This window comes from Anser anser (assembly GCF_964211835.1).
Source record: "Anser anser genome assembly, chromosome: 26".
Taxonomy (NCBI): Eukaryota; Metazoa; Chordata; class Aves; order Anseriformes; family Anatidae; genus Anser; species Anser anser.
The window spans coordinates 3,382,686-3,402,249 of NC_139747.1; the positions used below are offsets into that span (position 1 = coordinate 3,382,686).

Sequence of the window (19,564 nt, forward strand, 5' to 3'; positions counted from 1 at the left end):
CGTGTGTGTGTCTGTTAATCTTTCTAAATATGTTTGCTGTGCTAATGAGGTAGAATCCCATTTGTTTGAACAGATCTTTTTTAGGGTATTCTTCAGGGGAAAAACTGTAAGCTGAACTGCATGAAGATCTGAAGAGGGGACACGTCTTAGTTATTTTCCTGACCTGCCTTGTTCCTCGAGTTTGGACCTGGAGGCCTCCTGCAAGGCTGGAAAGTATGTGAACTGAAAACACTTGGGTGGTGCTTCAGACCACCTTGAGGCTCACTTGGCTTTCACAGAGTATTGTAAAAGTCCAGAACAATGGTATTTGTGGTTTCAGGACAGCGGGTGCCCTTGGAGACTCAAGGGAATTCTTGTCAGGTATTAAACAATCCCTTTTTATTGAGTCTGTGGTATTCTCAGGCTGATCTAGTGTGTGTTGAGCGGAAAAACAGCTCTGGTTTGACCTGGTAACTTCTCTGTTTTGCAGTAACTTGCGGATTGAATTATTTGGATAGTGGTGATCTTTCAGAGCTGCTTTCCTCTTCGTGCAGCAGATGCAAGGAAGCTCTTTTTTCTCCCCGGTTTCAGGGTGGGAAGATCATAGGGTAGGTCAGCTTAGTTGTATGCAGAAAACATACCCTCAGAGGTCCTAGTAGCAGGTAGGCGAAGACAGCTCCCAGGGGATATGGAAAAGGCACTAATTGTGCCACAATTAAATTTCAGTTTCTACATCCACTGATGCTGGAGCTAAGCTAACCCTGCTGGTTAAATACATGGTGCCTAAGTCTAGGCAGCCAATTTGGTGGCAATTTTTGTTTTGCATCTGGCCTGGCTTGTTGTAAGTTTATATTCCTGTCCCTCTGGTTGCAGCTCGACTGCTGGCACGTTCCTGTGCTCTCCCAACCAGATGCCTTCTAGCTGAGGGAAGGCCAAGGGTGCTGGGAGCTGCCTTGGTTTCCAGCATCTTGTGAGCTACAGACACTGCAGCGGTCCATTTATTCTCTGTTTCACCTAGGGGAAGAAGGGGGTTTGCCTATTGGCTTCCTATGCATGTGTTCTGAAAGGAACTGCAGTAATGTCCTTTCTCAAGGTTTAAAAATAGAAAGTAATTAATCAGGGTGATGAGGGTTAATGGTTTCTATCCAGAAACCAAACAGCTTTGCATTTGTTTATGTACAGAGAACATTCTTCTATCTGCTGTTGTTAGGAATTGAAGAAAAGAAGAATTTTTCACTGTATTTTTTGAAGCACTTTATTAATAACTATTTTGGGGTTAAAAACAACCCCAAAACTCTTTTTAATGCTTTCATTGGATGAAGTGGTTTCAAGGCACCAGTTCAAGATTCTTTTCAGCTACCAGCCCTTTATTTTTTCTTCTGTAAATTTTCAGTGAACTTTGTATGCATAAAAGGAATTCCAGAAGCAGTTCCAGACTTGGTGAGCAGGAATAAAAACCTCTGCAGTCAGAGCCCGGTGGTTACAGTAATTGTGGTACAGCTAATGCTTCACCAGTTCCATAGTGGATCAATCAAGTTTAAATCAATGTAACGTTTAAAAGTTCTTTCCTAAAGCTTACACTGATTTTAATGTGAATGCTTAAACTCCTTTCAGAAAGATGAAACTTTAAAATGATATTTTGTCATTTTAGGTAGTAGGAAGCACTGAGCGATCAGTGCACGTTGCTGTATATCACATCTGTTTTCAGGAGTGCTTTGCTGCTGTTTGCCATCTCTGTTTCTCTGTGCCACCACAGGTGTCTTGGAGTCGTGGATATGGGAGACTTTGAATTTCCTACTATAGATGGAGACAGGAAGCCAGTGGTCGGAGGTTTAAATCCATTTCCTTTCTCTTTGGACTATCAAATTCTTACCTTTAGGGATCTGTTGCAAGCGTGAGCTTGTGAAGACTGTATGAGTAGACAGAAATGCATTTAATTGGCATTCTGGTCCTGAGCTTGATAGCCTTCTGCAAATCCAGAAGGTTTGAGACTATGTTAACATCTGTCAGAGGTGGTGTGTGTAATGTTTCTCGTGATTCCTGCAACTTCTGAAAGTTGCTGCTGGTTTTGCCTGCTTGTTTGTTGGCCCCGTGCCTTGGTCTGAAAATGGGACGTGAGGAAACTGGTGATAACTTTGGAGAGTGGAGATGTTGAAGCCTTCCAGTGTTGACCCACAAACAACACTGTCCCAGTGAGGCACAGCAATCGTTTACTAAACACAAGCAGTAAAATGTTCAATATGCCACTCCCTGCACAACTTAAATTGTCGTACTGAGCACTGAGTGTGCCTTCTGTGAACTGCTTTTAAATGGGGAAGTTGCTTTGATATCTTAGTTAATTTAAGATCATGCAAAGATTTCTGAAAGTTCAAGGAGCTGGCTTTCCAGGTGGGAGGCACTGTATTTTGGTAAAGCGGTTCTGCTCCCTGTTCGTACTGTTACCCTGGTAAAACACTTCAATTCACCTGTGTGTTCACGGTTATTCCAACTTCACGATAAGTGCCTTTTTGTAAAGGGATTAGAGATTTACTTGTGTTTCAGTTCTGTTTTCTGCAATTTGAACATCATCTTCTCACTATTGCTTTGCAGACAGGAGCAGCTTCTTTCATGCGGGACAAATGGACTTGTGTTGGTTTCTTCTGTGGATGTTGTTGAGAAAATTACTAGCCTTACATGAAAACCAATGCTAACGAGGTTAAGATTGGCATCGCTCTATCATGTCAGTAGGAGGGAGTCAGGAGGGGTCCAACCTTTGTTTTAGGGAGTTGAATAGGAAGTTAAAAATAAGGTGTAATGAGTAAATCGAAGTTCAACTCCAAGTTGAACTAGGGCCTCTCTGTTCTATAAAGTGATTTTTTCTTCAAAAAATTGCATGGTTAGAGAGAGAAGGGGAGAAGAAATGCAGTGAATAAGAAATGAAATGGGAATGTAGGGAAGCCCAAGAAATGGAGGGGAAGTATGGCTCATTTAGGACTGTTTGACAAGGATTGTGTTTGGTTATTTTACTTAGAGCGAGCAGCACATGCAGTAAACCTGAGATGGTACTAGTGCTGGGTGCATGCGTGCATTGCACTTGTATGCACACGTACATAGGACTGGGACACTCTCAGTGCTCAGATACCTCTGCCAAACAGAACTAGAACGCTCTCCAAATCAACAGGGAGATAACAAGCTTCCTCCTGATGATGGCATGTCTCTTATTTTCAGCATCACAGGGCCTGGAGGGCTGGAAATGAATGTTGGGTGCTAGAGGGTACGTAATGGGATTCTGTGGGACTCCTCTTCCCTGCGTGTAGCTTTCCCAGCCTCACACAAGCCAAGGAGAGCAGCTTGATTGTCTGTTGCTTGAGCTGCAGCTCTGGCTGCTGCCTGCTTGGGCTTTCACTCTGGTAGGGCCAGCTCCAGGGCGAAGCTGGTGTCCTACAAATTTCCCTCCCCTCTGCATTAAGGGGCTTTGTGCATTCCTTGCATGCAGCAGCGGGGCAGACTGGTACTTGGGAGACAACAAGCAACCAGCTGGCTCTTGCCGGCCTTTGCGGCACAGGAGTGAAAAGTTCTGCCACAGACATCCGCTTTCTTCCCTTCTGCCTTGCATATATTTTACCCTGTCCTCATTATTTCTGAGGAAATAATATATTTTTAATGCCCTCTGCTAGCAAAGAGATCTTTTTAAAGGGCTTTGGAATGACTCTTGAGAAGTAAATTGAACCGCCGGAATGCCTTACCCGCGCTGCTCTGCCTTTGTTGCCTGGTCACTTCTGCGAGACGGAATGAATGCGGAGAATCACTCCTGAAAGTGAATGAAGAGAAGGGAAATGAAGTCAATAGCAAAACGGGTCACGGCGACTTTATAGAATGGGGTTCCCTTCCCCCTCTCTGCACACATAAATTAGGGATGGGGCTGGAATGCAGAGGGCATTTCCTTTCATGCTGTCATTTCGCTCTGCTCTTTCCCTGGTGCCTATAGCCGTAGTAGCCTGAATCGGGAGCCCTCTTCTCTGCAAACACACATGTATTGTTGCTCTTCCCTAATCTTATTTAAACAGCTTTCCTGTTCACTTTAACACTTCGCTATCTAGCTTCAGAGATTTAATGTACGTTATATTAGGATTCTTGATCTGTGTGATACATTGAAATCATGCAAACAATGGGGTGGTGTTGGGATGACTCGGATGTGCAGAGTGCACTGTGCAGCTTCTTCAAATATTTGAAGCCTTGGAGGAGCTTACTCCAGAGCTATTCTGCTTTTTTCATTTCTGGTAATGACTATTTAGGCATTATGTACTTAATCAGTGAAAAAAACACCAGAAAAAGTCCAATAACAAGTCTCAAACTTCTGTCATTATCTGTGATTTAAGTGAGGGTGTTTAGAAGTCACTTCTACCTAGTGGTCTGAAATGAAGCAGGAGAGTTTTCCGTAACTCTGGGTTAGAAAGGACCAAGCAATTCGTAAGTTATTTCAGACACCTGAGGTCTGCAAGTTCTGGAGAAATACCCTTGCTCAGTTTTGAGTGTGCTGTCTTTTGTCTTTAGAAATAATCCAGGAAGAAAAGCTCATAATGGTTTTCCATTTCTGTGCTGCTTCCTCAGTTTGAGATGTTTTGAGCTTCCTTGGGTTTTAATGATCCTGAAAGTTAGTTTCTTGAAGTTTACCCATTCCGGATGGGTTCTGAAGTATCCTTGGATGATCAGTTGCTGTTTGATTCGATCAAAGCAGCATCTCCTATACACAAGGCTGGCAAACTGGGGTCATGGCCTCCACATTTGGTCAGTGAATTGTCTTTTTACTCCTCAGGACAGAATTACAACCTGTAAGTAATCTGCTCTGCATTGCAGCTGAGCTTTGTTTCAGTTGCTCCTTTGGAAAATTCCAGAAATGGTATTTTTTGAGGCACTGGGAAGGTGTATAAACAATGAAGGAGCACCAAAATGCTTTTTAATACTACAATTCTTTGTTCAGTCCTTGGAAACATCAGGAGATTGCTCCACTTGTGTAAACATACTGATTTACTTGCTCTCTGCTTAGGCAGCAGATCAACGTGATTCCAAAAACTTGCACAGAAACCTTTTAGGTCTGGTGAAATAAAGACACTCTTTGTTCGCTGCTGTGATTGACTTGCTGCTGTAGAGTAGGTGACATGTTTTGCCTACCAAGCATGTTTTATAAGCAGAGTTTAGAAAAAGTTCATGGTACATTAAAATAGATAGCCTCTTCTGTACTAATAAAATACCTTTTATTCTATTATTGGAAACAAATTTAATACAGAATTGCTTTTCAGGCTCACAATGGGCCTTCTGGAACCTAAGTCATTGGATTAAAGTATTTTTTGCTTGTTTGGATTGATTAAGTTGTTTTGTTGCCTTATTCTGTAGACTTGTCAACGGTGGGAAAACTTCAGGGTAAAAACCAACAAGCTTCTGATGGTTCAGGAAGCCTGCTTGTAATTTTGTCTGATTTTTGTTCAGAATTCCCATACCCTTGCTGAAAAGTGTGTGAAGCCCCTGAAGTGCACGACTGGTTTTCAGTATCTGTCACTGAGTTTCTGCTTTCAAACGCTGCTGCTCTTCAAAGTGGGGGGTGGAAAAAGCATTTCAGATGTCAGATGGGTTTAGTATTCAGCAGTCTTCGAGCACTGTAATTTACCTATTTTCATTTAAACTGGTCATCTTTCGTAAGCCCTATGGTCTGGGGCCTCAGTGTTTTATCCTGCTGGACATGGCTACCTTTCTACACAGGGTCCCGGAGTCATGTTATTTCAGCATTCAAGTACCTTTTACTTCTCAAGAAGCAGATGTTGTGTTATCAAACCCAGACTGTGAGCGGTTTTTCTTTCAGGAGGAAGACCTGGGTGCTTTGGAGGTGTTTCAGCTTTGCAAGGTGTGCATTAGGGGGCTGGAAGCAGAACAAAATGCAAGATTCACGCGCTAGATTCAGGATTCAAGTGCCACTTTGTATACTCTTAGCAGCAAAATGAAATATGTTAATAGAACAACTGTAAAAGAAAGCACTTCCTAAGCAAGAAATGGAGCCTTTTCTGCATTAGTGATGATAATCTTGGTCTTGGTCCCCCTTAAAAACATTTTAAAACAATTGGACTTTCTGGTTTGGTATGAAGGTGAGCTTGGGATCCTGCCTCACGGACATTGTGCAGGATTTTAGTTATATTACTGTTTGTCGGTTTTGTTTTAGTCCATTTTCCAGCCATTTTATCTGTTTGGTATTTACCTACTCATCCTCTACTGGAACTACCTGTGAATTAGTGTGGTACAACACCAGGCTTTTCAGCCCTGTCATTATCTTGTAAGGTGAGTCACCCAAAATAAAAAAATTTGTTACAAGAATTGACTAAAAATTCATAACTCGTGATTGCCATTTTTAGAAACTCCTGGGAAGCAAACCAGGCTTGTGTTGGGATGATTCTCTTGCTAGGGTATTACTGGAAGAAATGTCTGCCACCAGTAGGAGCTGCTTGGGAGCTTCTGGCACGGCTCCCTTTCACATGGACTGTGGGCATGTGGCTTTAGCCATCAGCAAGGCTGGAGACAGATGTCTTCCCTGCTCCCCAGCCACTGCCACCAAGTCTCCCCTGTTCTGTCAGAGCTAAACACCTGGCTCTGAGCATTCTTCATTGTGTTCTAGGCAAGTCGGATGTGCCCTGTGTCCGTGTCTACCATGCAAAAGACTACTGCAGTCTTGTGAAGACAAGTGTCTGGACCTTGTGGTAGTTGTGATTTCTGTTGAAGCACTTGCATTAGTGATACATCTTCACATTAATGCATACAAAGCTAGAGCAGGCTGTAAAAATAAAGAACATGCGCAGAAGAAAAAGTAACTTTGGAAGCAGTTGCAAGAGAGCAGGCGGTAGCTGCTGCGTCTAGGGGGAGTTCCAGGAGGCTTTGAGGGCTCCCTGGAAGCAGCCTCTGCCCTCTGGGTGTGTGGTAGGAGGTCAGGGGCCAGGAGCCTCCTCTTGTTTTTCTAGGATGTTCAAGATCACTGGCTCAGTTGCGCTGTGGAGATTTTTCCTGCTTTGGGGGGCTGGAACTGTTCAGTAGTTCTGTGCCTGGTTCGTAGCACTTCAGCCAACCTGCTGCACATTTTCCCTTTGTGATGTGCAGGCACAATAGCAAATGGACTTCAGGTTGTGCATGTTTCTCTTTGTCTTCAGATCAATGAGAGCCATTACTTAGGTCTCAGAAGTGTGTGTGGACAGTGGTAACAAAAGTGTCTATGAAGGGATATTTATTGGAACTAAAGGACAACTATATTTAAATCTTCAAGGACAGATTAGGGTAACCTAAAGGTGTCTGCCCCACGTTGATACACAAGTGATAGACTTAATGCAGGTACTGCAAGAACACGGTGGGACCATAGATGGCCATTTGCATTGGGTTTGGTTTTGTCAGGATGATGTCTGTCATGTGTGCCTGATGTTGCCCTGCGGTGAACATCTGGAACCTCAGCAGCTGAAGCGTCACGCTTCATCTTGGTGTCAAAGGTGTCCTGAGGTGCTGGGGGGAGAAGATCTGCGCATCTGACCTGTCGAGGCGTGGCTGCTGTGTGTTGGTAACTCTGTGCGAGTCTCTTAACAGATGCTGCTGCTCCAACTGTATCCTGTGGGGGCATGGTTATCAGATAAGGTTCGGGTGGTTACTTATCTCTGGCAGCGGTGCTTGAAGAGGAAGGCACTGAAGTGCATTCGGCGGTGAGCAATGCGATGCGTCCCTTTCTCACAGCCACCGGTGGTAGTGACAGCAGAGCACCGTACACGTCTGCTCCCTGCTGTGTTCCTCCCCAGCGCTGTTTGCACACAGAAAGGATCATGTGCAGGCTCCTGGGCAGGGAGAGCAGCCCTCTGTGTTTGCAAGACTCCCACCTAGAGACCGGAGCAAAAAATAGCACGCCTAAAAGGGAGGAGGCAGAGAAGGCAGCACGATCTATACATGCTCTCTGGCTCGTTGCAGCACTGAAGGACTAAAATAACCCTACACGTAACTATCCTGGGAATTATAGTTACCATTTGAAAAGCAAAGGATAACATTGATTTTTATCTGGCAACAAGGGTGTTAATACAGATGAAAACACACAGGCGAATCAGTGCACTGCGGAAGATGAAATGCTTCCCCTGTCAATTCGCAAACACTATTAAATCCGCCCAGTTCACCACCAGTGCCTTGATGTCTGTCTCTTTCTTTGACCAAGGTATGGGAATACAGTATCCTTAACGGTGAGTTATTGGATTTAAAATGCATGATTGGTTGCTTTGTTCTCCTGTACTAATTTTGTGTAAAATATGCGTCTCGGTGCTGTTGTGGGACTAGTTAAGAAGAAAGCATTTTTCTGGCTACTTTTTCAGCACATTTGGTTTTGTCCTTGGAAGGAGAATAGTCCAAGCTCACAGTGTAGAAGGCACATAAAATTCCATAGGTATATCTTGAATTAAAAAATAATTACTTATTTTTCTGTTGTGGTTGCTGATAAGGAATGTATTTTTTCTAATTGAAAATGAAATTGGTCCAAGTACTTGAAAATATCTTCTGCATAGAGCTGGTCACCAGTGAGTTTTGTCAGCACTGTCTGAGCCTGCCGGGTTTTTTGGAGGCGTGGGGGCGTTGGTGCCGAAAGTTCGGTCATGGATGGAGTTGAGCCTATCGACAAAGCAGGAGTTGCATCAACTTCTGCACATCAGTGATCTCCAAGTTCAGACGAACTTGAAAATTAAAATAAATGCAAAAGGTGAGGATGTCTAGAACTGTTAGAGAAAAGTGGTTAGCTTTCTGTGATATGTGAGAGTTGTATATGATACAGTAAAAAAAAAAGTACATCAGCAAACTGCAGAAAATGGGATTTTCATCCTTTAAATTAGGACTTCTGGCTGCTGTTGCTACAGATCGTAAGGCTTCAGTCTGAAGGCCTTTGACCTTGCAAAACTTCTTAGTGGCTTTCATCAAAAAGTGCTACGATGAATATATACTTAGATGTGTATATTAGATTTCTAAGGCAAATTTTTCCTCTTGTGCATACCCACATGTAGGTCTGCTGATACAGTGCTGTATTATCTTCTGTTTTAACACTGGCTCAGCTTGCAGTGTTGTTTCTGAATGCTTTTCAAAATGGTAATTGTGTGTGTACTTCTCACTGTTAAGAGGTGAGGTGTCTTGTTCTTCCTCTAGTAATTAGTTCTTAACTTCCTTAAGGTCTTTCTCTATTAGAGGATTATAGCAGTGGGGAGTGGATACATACAGCATTGTATGGAGTAATCAGAATCAGGCAGTTTGGTTTGCACTTCACTTCCTGCACACTAGATTTGATGAATTTTATGTTAAGGTTATATATACCTTGTCCACCTGTGAAAGGTACACATTGAATGTCACATCCTCATCTACGTGGGGTGCAGTTTCAAGCCTTACAGATGGAGAGGAATCACTTGTTCGGGGTTCTGTGAACGGATGGATGAAGTAGCAGCTAGCTTCTAGGCGAAAAGCATCCCTATGTGCACTCAAATCCAGGCTTTACCATCAGTGATCTGGATCCTGGTTTCTCTACATACAAGTTTGTATCGTATTTATGTTCCTAACGCAGTGTTCTTGAGGAATTTCAGCCTGTGTGTTTCAGCACTGCCATATAATCGTGGTGAGGAAGGTCGATGGAGATAAGATAAACTCATGCTTATCCCTGGGTCTGTGGCAGTCTGTGCTGTATATTAAAAAACACAACTGAGCTCCATGCCAAGATTCTGACTCTGCATCTTTTACCTCTGGGGATGTTGCAGCTGGGGCTGGCCTGCTTGTCGAGGCTGCCTTTGCATTGGGCAGTTCTCAGACGTCTGTGCTATGTATGTGCTGTGTGCTTGGAGCTGCTGCGTAATGCAGCCAGTAAGGAACAGCTTGCTCATGTCCTCAGAGGCCACCACCCCTGTGTTTAGGACAACCAAGAATGATGTAAGTTTCATTTTGCTACCGAAACATGCAAGATTTGTATTCATTTTACTTCAAAATGCAATAACGCTGTTGCTATCTGTAAGATGCTGTTGTTGATAGCATGGTTAGCAGCGGCTTTCAGTTTGTACAGCATGTGCTGGGCTTTTCTAAGCTCCAAAACACAAAATGAAAAGCCATCCAAGAGGAAAGCTGGACGCTGCTTGTCTACCATAGACTAACATGGAAGTGCGATAGCCTGAATTGTGTATGTACAAAGCGTAGGTACCTGCTTCTGCAGAAACCCAGATTTATGTAGCTCTAATACAGTGCAACTGCAACTTGACATTGGTGTTCACAGAATGGTCTGCCTTCTAATATTTGAAAGTATTGTGGGATGTGTTTGAAAACACAAGTTGTGCTTGAGCTGCAATGTCCTTTATCCTTTTATCTATCTTTTTGCTTCGTAAACAGATCGATTCGGTATTACCTGACTTCTGTCTATGTATATTCACCATTTAATTTTAGCACCTCATGCAGAAATACCTGGTAAAGTAAAGCTTGCTCATCCCAAAAAGGTACTTGGGTTTTTGAGTCAGCCTGTTGAACTTGGAGCCAACTGCAGCTGTTTGTTCCACATCCTTGCGTTCCTTAGATGCTGATGTCTGAACAGCTCCACCCTCGGAGTTTTTCCTTTGTTCTCAAATGTGTGTAGTCCTTAAAAATAAAAAATCTGATGGGTAGTGGTTGTGTCCAGTTCTTCTATGGGAATACAGAAAATGTAGCAATACCTGTACGCAGAGGCTCACCGACGTTACAGTTTGTACTGAACATCCCTTTCTATCCCTACCCTAGAGCAGTAGTCCTAACAAAAACAGTTGTAAGGAGCGACCAGGTAAAGCCTTTAACATAACTTGCAGACAACTGAACCTCTGCTGCTGAAGTAGTAATGGGTTTTCAAGTATATAACTTTTACAAGCTACTTCTATATCTTCAAAGGAGCTCCTGCTTGCGTTCTATAACCTGAGTATAGGGGAATTGAAGTGTATGGTTTTATCTATAATGGCAGCTTTCTTGACCATTGAGTATTTACAAGAATAATTAATTTCTGGGTTTTATTTTTGTTCATTTGCAGCGGATATAATTTCTACAGTAGAATTTAACCATTCTGGAGAGTTGTTAGCAACAGGAGACAAAGGAGGTAGAGTCGTCATCTTTCAACAGGAGCAGGAGGTGAGTGATAACTACTTAAAGTACACTTAGTATTTTCCTCTGTTCCCATTTATTTTGTTTTTAAAGGAAAGGTGCATGCTTTTATAACAAACTCCACACAGAGCATATGCTTGCATAATAAGTGATTAAAATAATGAAATGTAAAAGTAAAGGAATTATTGAAAACTTGGTGATGCTGTTAGAAATGACTTCAGTTTTAACACTGTGGCCCTCAGCTGTGGTCCAGGCACCGCTTAAAGTGAGGTGGGGGAGCAAGGGGGAGGGTAGGACACCTGAAGACCTTGGGGAAGCTAAAATTCATCATCTTACAGTGCTCGACTTAGCTGGGATTGTTATTTCAGATCTCACTGTAAGTTGGGGAAATAAGAACCGCTCTTAAATGCGAATGTAGCTGTGACCTTTTCCATTCTGATACCAATCAGGTAAAATAGTTCAAGGTTATGTCAACATCGATTCCTTACAAGGGTCTAGGATTTTCTGCTAGTTAAAATGTATCACATGAAAGTCTTAGTGCTAGATGGAATTCTTTTAAAACTGTAGGGCTATGTCTCTCATGTTGCTTTTGAACTGGAGCTAGAGTTTTTCTTCATGTCCACAGTAATTTTGCTCATATTTGAAGTTAGCTTTTAAACTGACTAGCTGCTTTATCTTTTATATGGAACAGTATTTGTTGGTAGCACTTAGTGTCTAATTTAAAGTACAGCACTGGAAAACATGGAGGGAAAGTAAGTTCCAGTTTGACTGACTCCTTTTGGTGGAGTCAAAGCTTGTAGACGTTGGTACCTTGACAGATTGTTTTCCCCACAGAAGGTATGTTTGTGGGTGGGTCTGAGTTGCTCTTTCTGAATATAAACCAAGTTTGAATGGCTGCGCTCAATGTACTTTTAAATTTATGCTGTAAATATACTGATTACAGCTTTTTATTCCCCCATGAGATCTGCTCTCTCTGATTCATCCCATCCCTGCATCAGGTACAGAATTCCTCCATCTCTTCTAGAATGTAAGCGTGTACTTGGCTGGCTTTCAGCTGTTTACCCTTACACCCGAGCAGAGAGGTTACCGAAGACCTGAGTTAGAAAAGAACATCCAGTACAATAGTCTTAGGTCTGTTTCTCAGCAAAGGGATACAAAATCCATTGCTTTGTTTTCTTTTGGTCTTCAGAGGATAACAGGTCACTGTCAAGGCGTGTCTCTGGATGGTTTGAATACTGGAAGTTAGTGTATCGTATTATTAAAATAAGCAATCAGTGTTAGTGTTTGCATATGAGTAATAGCTGAGGCTTATTATTAACCCACCTGGCAACCAAAGCAATCTGTTTTTATCAATAGAGATTACTGAATATTTTTCCGCTACTTTTATTTTCATGTGAACAGTGCAAGCTTGAAGCTAGATTTTCTAGTTCTAAGCTTTTTATGCAGTGAGTAGCCTAACTAATACTAAAATTAGAGATAAAAGGACTGCTGAAAACTTAATCCACTTTATCTCTTGGATGTGAAGATGAAATATTAAGAATTGAGTGTTTGATCTTGTTGAAGTCTCTGTTAGTCTTAGAACGTTACAAGATACTGCAATGTCCAAGTGATTTAGGAGCACAGCTTCCAGTTCTGAAAGTAATATAAATGAAGTCACCTAAAGGTTTTATTAAAAATAAACCAAGCCTCTCGCAGTACTGGGAGCTGAAACCTGGCTCTTTTAGGTTATAGTGGTAAGGGTATTTTTTCATTTTATGCTTGTTCTTTTGGTCTTTGTAGAGTTCTAAGACAACTCTTCTGATGCTGAAAGGGTTTCTTCTTCCACCATAAAAGTGGGAAAGCTGAGATGAAGTGTTTGGTTTTAAACCTATAGTTAGAAGTTGACTTGATCAGAATTTATTTACTGAAGGGGGTGGGGGGCATGAAAGGCACTTCTGCCATCTCACTGCTTGGAGAATTCGTGCTGTTACTTCTTTCCTTGGCGTTTGATGCAATTTCAGATGTACAAACCCCAAGAATTAGAATTCCATGGTTCCCCAGCACAAGTTGCTTTCTGCTGCTGGTGTGCAGCCACTTGGCTTTGCATGCAGACTGCTTTGGTCAGCTGGTGCCACCTAGCGGGGTGTTCGTGGCTCTTAGCCTCTCACTGGGTTTCTTTGGCCACGGCCTGTGATGAACACAGCATGTAGGGGGGTATCCTTAGTGTGGGGTATCCTTACTGTAATCTTCCTGTAGCTCATAATCAGCCACAAACTCTTGGGGCATTAGCTTGCTCGCACCCCTTATGGACCCTTTAACGTAGCTAAAGGCTTAAATGGCTTACTGCATGTACTCAAGTCAGTTGGCTTCAAATATTTGACTTTTTTATGCATAACCCATGGTTCATGCCCTTCTGATCTGTGAGTCTGCGTGTAGTAAGAAGGCTACCACACTGAGCTGCACGGGATTCGGACAGTTCCATTCCTTGGTGTTGGGGCAGCGAGCAGCAGGGACTGGTTTGCCTGCCACAGCAGGTGGTTGTGCCATGGGTCTGACTGGATAGGGCAAGTTTTATATAAAAGATGGTCCACGAGACCATTGTTTTTAAGTCTTCTGGTTGGATTTACGTCCTACCTTCTGTTGCACTGCATTCCTGAGTCATTTACAGACCACAAAAACAGAAGCACTCTGTAAAGTTACACAGGGCTGTGCAGCACCCCCCACCAAAATGCTGCCGCCTCTGGGCTGGAATGTGGCAGCCCTTCTGTGGAGCGAAGCAAGTGGCGTTACGTAGGTGTCAGGCAGGAAATGAATACTGGCTCTAATTGAAACTGAAGGCGGGATTTGCGTAGGCAGCCTGCAATTACCTAAATTGGAATTTAACATAAGGCACTTGGGCCAGCACGTCGTCTTGTTTGGAGTTCTAAGCATGCTGTGTGATGATCTGATGGTCGAAAGTTTGCTTTCCATCCCAAGGATGGACTTCGTGTACGACTGATTATAAATATTCTAGTCCTGTAGAGCTTTAACAGAATATACCAGAAATGTGTTTAAGACTGAATCATTATGGTAAGTATGGAGCCGAAGGAAAGGTCACTGAATCATGACCAGCACTTCCTAAAGCTCAAGAGATTTTCTTTAGAAGCTGCCTATTGAATGCAGCCACCCTGCTGAACTTGTTAGGTCTAACAGAAACTTGGAACAAAGTTCCTTCCGTTCTCTGAGGTGGGAAAGCCAGCATAATTGGATAGGTGTGGTACAATATTCTAGTGCCAAATTATTTCTAAGGCGTTTTTTCCACTTTTCCCTTCCCCTGAAGCTTATTGTAAAATGTGAGGATTCCTGCCAGCCATTAATGGCAGGGTATGAAGCAAGAGACAGTGATGCAGGGAATGTGACAAATGTGGGCTAGCAAGGATCATATCGAGAAGCATGTCCTAGTGAGGCATTAAGGGATGAAACGAATGGAGGGACACGAGGTGCACCAGGGAAGGAGCGAAGTCCCTAGTCAAGAACATATCACAGGAAAGGAATCTCATGGTGCAACCTCCTGAAACGGGTGGAACGGGAATCTAGCACAAAATAAAGGCTGAACTCATCTCAGGTACACCGAGTGAGCATTGCTTCGAAGGGGCTGCAGTATTGCCACCGTACCCGTCGGAGGGAACACAAGGTTCCATCCCTGCAGTGGTGTTAGAGCTCAGAAGCCGCTGCCTGAAACAAAGCCTTTAGAAAGAAGAGGAATTGTGCAAGTTTGGAGGTTTTTAGTGTGTCAAACAGGCTAGCTGCTGTTGTGACTTCTCATGTCAAAGATGTATTCATCAGATGTTAAGGTTTTTTTTCCGTCAGAGTGAGGAAGAAGCAGAAGCTTCTTAAACAGTTCAGAAGTTTGCAGGGAGTGGGGAGATTATAAAGCAGACTAGACTGGCAGAGCTGTGTGTAGAGGTGACAGGTAGGAGTCTTGCAATGAGCTCAGCGAGCTGAGCTTACCACAGAGTAGACTTGTGTTAGGTGTGACTGCTTCTTTCTTGGGGAATATCGTCCTCACAGGTGGGAAAAATAAAGCTTGACTTCTTTTAAGCAAATAAACAAACTTACCATTCGTGTTGAGGTCAAACTTTAATTCTGAGCAACTGAACTTATGAACTAATGTGAAAGGGGAAAGTGAACTTGTAATTCACGTGGTGAAGGGAGTTTCTGAAAACTGTAATAATCAGGAGCTGCTGCAATAAGGAGCTTTTCACTGATGTAGAGTGTAGAAGTTTTAACGTACTCTTATGCTAGCTAGCAGTGTGCCTGCGTATCTCGCTGTGTAAATATCTAGTTCTGGCTTCTGCCTGCAGCCTTGAAAAGCGTTCTCTACATTGCATTCATATCTTGATCATTTAATTCTCTTTTTAGAACAAAACCCAGTCTCACAGTAGGGGAGAATACAATGTTTACAGTACCTTTCAAAGCCATGAACCAGAGTTTGACTACTTGAAAAGTTTAGAAATTGAAGAAAAGATCAACAAAATTAGGTGGTTACCCCAGAAAAATGCTGCTCAGTTTTTATTGTCTACAAATGGTAAGTTTTGACTTCACTGTGAATTTTACACAGTAACGTGTTGTTACATAGCCTAGTTGTTGGGATTTTATCTAATCCTCCTCACTTTCAAAAGGCTGGAAGCAAGTTTGTTTTAAATGCAGATATCTAGGGATATGGTTGCAGAAGAATTATGCTGCTTAACTGTCTTGCCGTTCTATCTTACCTGGGAACAGCAGCCCCGTGACATGGAGTGGTGTATTAGAGATTTCCTACTTGCTTTACGGCAGCGGAGCTTAGCTAATCTGTCATTCGGTACCTTTATGTGTATAACTGTGAGCGAGCTTGCATTAGTCATTCATAACAAGCCAAACTGAAACTTGCTCCAACTTTTTAAGAAAAGAACAAACTGTGGAGGAGGTCTTTTTAATGCTTTTCATAATGTCTTGTTTTCTTTGTGTAATTTTGAGATGAAGCAAAATTTCTATCCAAATGAGGTCCCGATCTCCAAGCAGTATTTTTGTCTTTTTTGGTATGCGTAGGTGGTCTTGTATTATTAGAGCATTCGTGTTAAAGTGCATCAAGTGAAGACTGGTGCCTTTGCTAGAGCTTTGATTTGCAGCTGTGGCTCTTTCTTTGCAGATAAAACAATAAAGTTATGGAAAATCAGTGAAAGGGACAAAAGACCAGAAGGCTATAACTTAAAGGAAGAAGATGGACGGTATAGGGATCCTACTACAGTTACAACACTACGGGTGAGTGAATGAGCCATCACTGGTCTCACGTAAGGCCAGCTGCACGTGCATTTTAGGAAGGTGCATGTATGCATTTGAGTGTTCTCTTCCGAAGGTATGCAGGCTGGCATGTGGCTCAGTAGTTGCCCCATTGTGTGGTAAACTCCATCTTCTGTGATGCCCCAGGTGTTGTCCAGTGAAACCCTAATTTTGTGCCTGCCATTTTGCAGGCACGTTTACTTCGGAGATGATTTTGAGATGTTTTAATGAGCATATTGTATTAAAGGACCATGAGTGCTGATGCTTCTGCATGGCACTTGCATATACTCAGTACACTTACATCTCAAACTTCTGTTGCTTTATGTCTTGCAGGTGCCAGTATTCAGGCCCATGGACCTCATGGTTGAAGCTAGTCCACGAAGAATATTTGCCAATGCTCACACGTATCACATCAATTCCATCTCCATTAATAGCGACTATGAAACATACTTATCTGCAGATGACTTGCGTATTAATCTGTGGCACCTAGAAATTACAGACAGAAGTTTTAGTATCTTTTTGGCATTGATTTGTATGGTGGGAATGATTCGGTTACAGCAAAGCTATTGTGTTTGTTTTCCCTTTCATGAAAAGTTTCTGTACAGCATGTTTCTCCACTTCCTGGTTTTGGAGCAATATGAGCAGAGCTTGTTACATGCGTGGTGAAAAACAGGCACTCCTAAAGGAGGAAAAAATGCTTAAGGCTTCAAGTTAAACAAGCAATTTTGGAAGGCAGCGGTATAATAAGCTGTCCTGTGAAAATTTTCTTGACTTGCAGTTTAAAACGAAGAGTCAGACAAGGATCATTCTCTGTTCTTTTTATTTTACATATCAGCCATTTCCACATGTGTACCTCTGAACATTGCAGGCAGTAGGATCATAGGAGTATGTATTCAGCCCCGTTACTGGGAGCAGAGGCTTGATCAGTAAGATCCTAAGCAGAAGTCACACATGCCTGCTTTATAAGGTAGCAGTGTAAGTGGAATTTAAGCAAAACTCTAGCTGACAAAACTTAAGTGACATCTGTACTAGAGAATTACTGCTGGAGTGGAGCAAAATATTAAATAGGCTTTTGTTTAAAAAAAAAAAAAAAACTTCAAGCTATGTTACAGCCTTGCTTTCTAGACAAGTTGTGGGACTTGATCTTATTTTTTTATCCAGTTTGTGACTGGCTCCCGTAGCCTTTGGCATCAAATTCCTGTCCCGCTTCCAGATCTCAAGCATTGTGTTCCTTTGTTTTTGTTGGCTTGTTTTAATTCTATTTGGCTATTTCAGATGTATTTTGATGAATTGTTGAATACCTTTAAACTGAAAAATATGTTGTGAAAACTGGAGAAAATTCCTTAACAAAATGGTGTAGATATTGTAGATATTAAGCCTGCCAACATGGAAGAGCTGACAGAGGTGATAACAGCTGCAGAGTTCCACCCAAACAGCTGTAATACATTTGTATACAGCAGCAGTAAAGGAACGATTCGTCTCTGTGATATGAGAGCATCAGCACTCTGTGACAGACATTCAAAATGTAAGTTCTGTTTGTCTTCTGTGGAGTACGATGTCTTGCTGCTAGGTGAAACTGTGCTCTCATGTATACATTAAAATGTTAAACAGGAAGGGGTGTTAAAATATTGAGCAGCAAAGTGTGTGCATGCATATATATAAATATACTACAACAATCCTATATAAATAAAGTAGATCCAAAACCTGAAATCTAAATGAGTCCTAAAATTAGATTCATGTTTTTTCAGAATAATAGTAGTGAATAAAACTACTAGCAGCTTAAGCTGGGGTGTCTGCCTAGACAGCAGGACTAGGAATAGCTTTCTGCAGACTTTTAAGTCAAATACTGACTGAGAATGTTTGGTCTGTGCTTGAAACTGGAAATCTTACATGTGTGAATGAAGTGTCCAAATACTACCAAGCAGTTTGCTTATTTAGAAGCTGACCTTGATTTGCAATGACAGTAGAGGATTTCAGAGTACGGCAACCATAAAACACCTTTCAATGAGAGAGTTTTATAATACATAACTTAGGCAGACTAGCCCAACATGGCAAGTGTGTTGTAAAAAATTAACCTAATTAACCTAATTTTGGTGTATCTTGTACTGGGAGAGACGTAAACTTACCCCTTGAAATGCCTGCCTTATTTTTGTACAGTGTTTGAAGAACCAGAAGATCCTAGCAACAGATCATTTTTCTCTGAAATCATCTCTTCCATATCTGATGTCAAATTTAGCCATAGTGGTCGTTACATGATGACTAGAGATTATCTGTCAGTGAAGATCTGGGATTTAAATATGGAAAACAGACCTGTGGAAACATACCAGGTATTTGATGAAAAAAATTATATGCTAGAAGTTAAAAGCTTGAAGGACACTGAGTCTTATTAATAGTCTTGATGTAGCAGTTAAAACTTTGTCTGTAAATCTCTACATCCAGACGAAGCATCTGTGAGATGAGCAGGTTCCACACGTGCTAAAGGATCTTGCTATTTGCAGGCTGATTGCAGAACCCAAAGCTTTGTTTGGGTATTAAAGTCTCTCTTAGATAGCGGAAATGGGGGAAAGGTAATGTTCAGCTGTGAGACAGCACATCTCTCTTACAGCCTTCAGTTGACTTTATATTGACCTGTTCTTTCCTGGAAAAAAATGTAGGTAAAACATTTCCTTTGCAGGAAAGGCTTCTACTTGACACTGAGAATTGCTGCAGCGTTCAAGCATTTTAAAGAGTTGTAGACATCTTTTCCCTGCCCAGAGTCACCTGCTACTATTTATGTGCATTTTTGAAACCTCCGCAGAGCAGACTACGTTAATTCATGGGTCGCTTTGTTTTGCTCTTTGTATGGTCAAAGGAGGGAGCTGTGTATGCCCCTGTGAGCAGGGTGTAAGCAGTATTCAATGTCAGATACAGAGTTGGTTTTGGAACATAACTTAGGAAGGCTATTTTTCAGGTGTGTCATGTTCAAAAATTATTCAGTTTATCTAACTTTTTTCCAGGTGCATGAATACCTCAGAAGTAAACTTTGTTCACTGTATGAAAACGATTGCATTTTTGACAAATTCGAATGCTGCTGGAATGGATCAGACAGGTAAGTTTAATCTTCTCTATATGCACTTAAGACATTTCCACATTTTTTTCAAAGCAGGCAGCTGAAGCATGGCCTCAAATACATTTTTATTCCTGAACT

The 19,564-nt window shown here is 42.0% G+C and overlaps 1 protein-coding gene across 6 annotated transcripts in view; it reads left to right on the plus strand.

Moving 5' to 3' along the window:
- Positions 1 to 19,564, plus strand: part of PPP2R2A (protein phosphatase 2 regulatory subunit Balpha) — a 48,076-nt gene that overhangs the window by 27,158 nt on the left and 1,354 nt on the right. For all 6 annotated transcript variants that reach the window (XM_083811858.1, XM_083811857.1, XM_083811861.1 and 3 more), the window contains 7 exons: positions 11,030 to 11,127; positions 15,481 to 15,646; positions 16,247 to 16,359; positions 16,711 to 16,888; positions 17,738 to 17,902; positions 18,535 to 18,704; positions 19,374 to 19,465. In XM_083811858.1, the coding sequence (XP_083667984.1) occupies positions 11,030 to 11,127; positions 15,481 to 15,646; positions 16,247 to 16,359; positions 16,711 to 16,888; positions 17,738 to 17,902; positions 18,535 to 18,704; positions 19,374 to 19,465 (982 nt within the window). The remainder of the gene's footprint in view (positions 1 to 11,029; positions 11,128 to 15,480; positions 15,647 to 16,246; positions 16,360 to 16,710; positions 16,889 to 17,737; positions 17,903 to 18,534; positions 18,705 to 19,373; positions 19,466 to 19,564) is intronic.